This window comes from Chelonoidis abingdonii, chromosome 5, assembly GCF_003597395.2.
Source record: "Chelonoidis abingdonii isolate Lonesome George chromosome 5, CheloAbing_2.0, whole genome shotgun sequence".
NCBI lineage: Eukaryota > Metazoa > Chordata > Testudines > Testudinidae > Chelonoidis > Chelonoidis abingdonii.
In genome coordinates this window covers 83428614-83434613 of record NC_133773.1, presented here as the reverse complement: position 1 = coordinate 83434613, position 6000 = coordinate 83428614, and the positions used below count along the sequence as shown (strand labels likewise).

The 6000-nt window shown below is 34.8% G+C and overlaps 1 protein-coding gene across 3 annotated transcripts in view; it reads left to right on the top strand.

The window, feature by feature from the left end:
• Window positions 1-300: 300 nt before the first annotated feature.
• PDLIM3 (PDZ and LIM domain 3) overlaps window positions 301-6000 on the top strand; it is a 41626-nt gene continuing 35926 nt past the window's right edge. For 2 of the 3 annotated variants that reach the window (XM_032800358.2, XM_032800359.2), the window contains exon 1: window positions 301-677. In XM_032800358.2, coding sequence (XP_032656249.1) covers window positions 585-677 — 93 coding nt within the window. In that variant the 5' untranslated portion in view covers window positions 301-584. The remainder of the gene's footprint in view (window positions 678-6000) is intronic. The other variant, XM_032800360.2, reaches the window with a different exon arrangement.

Below are 6000 nucleotides of genomic sequence, written 5' to 3'. Positions count from 1 at the left end.
GAAAACTTCAAATGAAGGACTTTATGGTCAAGTAAATGATTGTATCACAAGTTGACTGAAATCCAAAATGATCATTCAAGAGAGAAAAAGCTCAATATTAAATATTTCTTGTTAGGTGAAATGTTGATGATGCTGTGGTATGGTTAAAACAAAGACAGTGCTGTAATACAATCACATCATCAAAAGTGAGACCAGGTTGCTTTAAGAGAGAAATAGGAAGTTGTAACCTGAAGCTTACTGAATGCTGGGCTGGGCGGTATACCGTGAGGCAGCTAATAAAGTAAATCTATTCGCTGTAAACTCCACAGAGCATCCAGACTGTTTTACCAAAGTTGGTACTCCCCCTGTGGATGGAGGAGACAAGAGACGGGTGACGTCATACAGGAGAAGAGATAAAGTGCTGTTTCTGCAGCTGTGGGATGAGAAAAAACTTCTTAGGTGTATAAAGGATCTGCTGCCCTGTCCAGCAAAGACACTGCTGACAAGATCTTTATTCCTACAGCTCAGCCTTCAGCTCCCTTTACCAAGCTAGGGAGAAAAGAAAAATAATCCAGTAATAATAGCTATCAGAAAACTGGTGTACAATGCCACAGAACGTCGTTCTCCCAGGACCTGCTCCTTGGGGATTCAGGCTGACTGGAGGGATAGATTTTAACCAGCCTTTGATTATAACCAAGGTATGTGTTCTTTTCCATTCCCCTTTTATTATTTTTAACATTGTTTTAGTTTTTGGCTCTTTGACTTTTCTTGAGTGAAGCAATAAACAAGTGAACTAGCTGCAGGTTGCATTTATTACTGTTATTCAAATTTAGAGTTGCTGAAAGTTAACAATTCTGAAATGATTTGTGTGTGTGTGAATTTTAAAGAGACTGCTTTATCAGGCAAAAAGGGCTTCATTTGACTCCTTCTCAGACTTCCAAAATAAAATTCCTGTGTCAAGGGGACACTGCCAAGGGAAGAGGACAGTGTGATTTCCCAAAGCACTGATATTTTCACTTTCCAGTTTCAGACCCCGCAGGGAGCCAGCGACCAGCCTAAGATACTGACCATATTGTAGCTCTCATCAGTTCCAGTAACTGGCCCATATTATCCTTGGGAGAGAGGGGGACTTAGCAGCTGTTCCTTGCGGCTGGATGTTTGTACACTAATCTTCATGTCAGCTTGAGTTAAGAAGAGCTTGTAATACAAATCTTTATCTAATTCAAGATCTGTGTGTTGTAAGCAAAGGCAGTGGGGCCATGCTCCTACAAATGTACAGTTCTATGATTTCATATATTTTACATCAGTGATTTATTACAAAGTTATTCTATCATGAACAAGCAAGAAAAAAAATCCTATACATTAACTAGTGGCTTTTAGTGATACTCAATATTAATCTCTTATAGTACTTCACATTTAAAGAGGATTAAGAACACAATCCCTCTTCTTTTTTCTGTATTCCAAGATATTATCCTGAAACTGCCATTTATTTCAGAGGCTGTCACTTAATAACTGCAACACATAAAAATCTATTTTCCATTCTTAAAGCAATAGCAAAACATATTTTCTGTCCATTAGGTCAACTTAGTTTAAGTATACATTGCTGAATAGGGCTTTATGTGACATACATCAAATACCAGAATCAGCATTCTTTATTTTCTGCCAGTTTACAGTACTTGCACATACTGAAAGCACGTTTCATTATTTTCTTCCACCTCACTAACATAGTTTTGAAAGTAGTGCATTAAGACTCAGAATTTAGACAATATCTTAGTGCAGTATTACATAAGTGTCAGAACTTGAAGAATATATACCTCAACAGTCAAACAAGATTTGCGGAAATGGTAAGCACCAAAATTCTACTGTAAATTACCTTAGTATAAATCTGAAGTAACTCCATGTAAGTCAATAGAGTTATTCCACATTTATACCACCATAACTGTGATCCACTTTTGCCCTTAAAATATAATGCTCTTAATTTGCTTGACGTTATATAAATTTATATGATAAATGTTTGTTGTATGTGACATGAAAATTCTGGAGAAAAAAAATATGTCGCATAAAAAGAGTGAAAAATGTCTAGATGTATTTGGGACTTTCATTGCCTTTTATGGACTTACAAGGGGAAAACAGTTTCCATTATCTCTAATGAAAAATATTTTAGCAGTGTCTGGTTTATATTTTCCTTTTGTTTAGATAAAGCGCAATGAGGTTTAAAAATATACTAACAAAAGATAAATTACATTTATTGTAACTTTCTGAGGAATAAATAATTTTGCCATTGACTCATCATCATACCTACAGAGTGCGTTGAGACAAAAAGGCTGCTGGTTTGTAGCAAGATGTCAGTGTTCATTAATCATGTGTTTCAAGTTGAAGAACAGTTGATATTATAAAATACATTAGGAAAAAGGAAATGTTTAAAGTTACTTGGCTAGAGCTCAGGAATTTTAATGATGGATTTGTTTGATATTAATGACCCTTTCCTGCTAATCAGATTAGATTTTTTTCATATATTTGTTAGTGTCCAATACTGCAAGGTTCTGAGAGTTTCCAGCAAATTAGTCAAGTATCAGAGGGGTAGCCGTGTTAGTCTCAATCTGTAAAAGCAGCAGAGAATCCTGTGGCACCTTATAGACTAACAGACAGGATTCTCTGCTGCTTTTACAGCAAATTAGTGAGCATTCAGACTCTCAGGTGGTGCTCAGCTCCATGCAAGACTAGGTTGAAAAGCAAAGGATATTCACTTAATTTACATAATGAAAATTAACACCTATTTATTCACATTTCAATTAGCATAATGACAAGAAAATAATATTCCTCAGAAATACTTTTTAAGGATTAAAATAGTAAGCAGTAGGATGGTTGATTAATTGCAGTTAACTCATGTGATTAACTCAAAAAATTAATCACGATTTTAAAAATTAATCGCAATTAATCGTACTGTTAAACAACAGAATTTAACAATAGAATTGTTAAACAATTCAAATTTATTAAATATTTTGAATGTTTTTCTACATTTTCAAATATACTGATTTCAGTTACAACACAGAATACAAAGTATATATTGCTCACTTTATATTATTTTTTATTACAAATATTTACACTATAAAAATGATAAAAAGAAATAGTATTTTTCAATTCAACTCAAATAAGTACTGTAGTGCATTCTCTTTATCTTGAAAATGTAACATAAAAAAGGGGGGGGAATTGTTACATAACTGCATTCAAAAACAAAACAATGTAAAACTTTATAGCCTACAAGTCCACTCAGTCCTACTTCTTATTTTGCCAATTGCTAAGACAAACAAGTTTGTTTACGTTTATGGGAGATAACTGCTGCCTCCTTCTTAATTACAATGTAACCTGAAAGTGAGAACAGGCTTTTGCGTGGCACTTTTGTAACCGGTATTGCAAGGTATTTATGTGACTGATATGCTAAACATTTGTATGCCCCTTCATGCTTCAGCCACCATTCCAGAGGACATACTTCCATCCTAATGATGCTTGGTAAAAAAAAAATGTGTCAATTAAATTTGTGACTGAACTTCTTGGGGGAAAACTGGATGTCTCCTGTTCCGTTTTACCCGCATTCTACCATATATTTCACATTATAGCAATCTCGGATGACGATCCAGCACATGTTCGTTTTACAAACACTTTCACTGCAGATTTGACAAAATGCAAAGAAGGTACCAATGTGGGATTTCTAAAAATAGCTACAGAATTCGACTCAAGGTTTATGAATCTGAAGTGCCGTCCAAAATCTGAGAGGGACAAGGTGTGAAGCATGATGTCAGAAGTCTTAAAAGAGCAATACTCCAATGCGGAAACTACAGAACCTGAACCACCAAAAAAAAAAAAAAATTAACCTTCTGCTGGTGGCATCTGACTCAAATGATGAAAATGAACATGTTCACTCTGCTTTGGATCATTAACACGCAGAACCCGCTATCAGCATGGACGCATGTCCTCTGGAATCATGGCTGAAGCATGAAGGGACATATGAATCTTTAGCACATCTGGCACACAAATATCTTGAGATCCCAGCTAAAACAGTGCCGTGTGAACACCTGTTCTCACTTTCAGGTAACATTGTAAACAAGAAGTGGGCAGCATTACCTCTTCAAATTGTAACCAAACTTGTTTGTCTGAGCAATTGACTGAACAAGAAGTAGGAATGAGTGGACTTGTAGGCTCTAAAGTTTTATATTGTTTTATTTTTAATCCATTTTTTGTAGATAATTCTACTTTTTTAAGTTCAACTTCCATGATAAAGAGATTGCATTACAGTACTTGTATTAGGTGTACTGAAAAATACTATTTCTTTGTTTTTTTACAGTGAAAATATTTGTATTCAAAAATAAAGTGAGCAGTGTACACTTTGTATTCTGTGTTGTAACTGAAATTGAAAATGTAGAAAACATCCAAAAATATTTAAATAAATGGTATTCTCTTATTGTTTAACAGCATGATTGTGTGATTAATCATTATTAATTTTTTAATTGAGCGATTAATCACTATTAATTTTTTTAATCGCTTGACAGCCCTAGTAAGCAGAAACTGATAGTTTATTGCATCTTTCCAATTATCCTTTTGACTAAAATCCTTAGCCAGATGTAACAGCAGTTGGCTATAATCCTTATTCAATCAGAGAAAACCTTTATTAGTGGTGTAATAGAGTGATATGTAAGGCTATCAGGGATCATCGTACACCGGTTTAGAGAACAGAGGTCATCTCAAAAACTCATGCGTGATTTACCTAACCAAACACAGTAAGACAATCCTCTTGAGTGTTTCAAGCAAACGTAAAACCACAGAGTATGATATTCAGGAAGGGCTAAGTATAGAAGTTAAATGAATGTGTTTATTTGCAGGACATAAAGATATAAAAAGCAAGAAGCAAAAAATTAACAAGAAAAATGAAAACAACTGCTGAAATTTTTGGGTCTTAACTTACCTATATTTATGTTATGTCTATGGAACCATCCAAAGCCCACTGACTAAAGCCAATTAAATTATTTCAATTTGCTTAAGAGTAGGCCTTGAGTGTGCCTGGGTGCAAGGGGGGAAGAGAGAGAGAGAGAGTGTCTATGTGTTGAGGAAACAGTTGAGATAAAAAGAATAATGCATTTTAAGAATTTAACTCCCTTTAAACAAAATAATTGTGGATAAGTGTGAAAATGATGTTTGAAGGAGCAGGAGATACCTTCATCAACTTCAGAGTTTCACAGTCTTATTGTTCTGCTATAGAGCTGTATGGCTCTTCACTATGTATATACACATTACTTCTCTTTCACCTATATACAGTTTCCTGTAACACAGATGCAGAGACTGTCTTTTTTATTCTCTTCAAAAGAGGTGGATTATGAAGTATTGATAATTCAGTGTCCCAAAGCAATTTACAAATCAATATACAGAATAAATGCACTGCAGCAAGAAAATATTTTTCTCAAAATCATATAATTGAAGAAAATTACCCCACATGAGTAAAGTTGTTACCTAATCCACAAAATGTTTGCATATCTGATATATGTTCCTATTTTCCTCCTGTGGAAGAAGCGAAAGAATTGACAAGGATTTGTAGGGGATCTTAATGCATGTCAGTCTGTTAGCAAGAGTTAGGCCAGCTGTAACCCTAATGACGTGAGATTTGTAGAAGTGAGGATAGTGTGAGGCGAGTAGGAAAGAACTTTGTGAGAAGTTATCACGACCNTATTTTTTTAAATCTGAGAAGGGATTTAGATTCACAGCACACTAGACCAATAAACACACAATACTATGGACTAAGTCCTCTATCATATCCCCCCTTGGTTGTCTTTTTTCCAAGATGAAAAGTCCCATATTATTAATCTCTCCTCATATGGAAGACGCTCCATATCCTTAATTATTTTTGTTGCCCTTTTCTGAACCTTTATCAATTCCAGTATATGATAGAGGTCTATAAAATCATGACTGGTTCGGAGAAGGTAAATAAGGAAGTGTTATTTACTCATTCTCATAACACAAGAACTAGGGGTC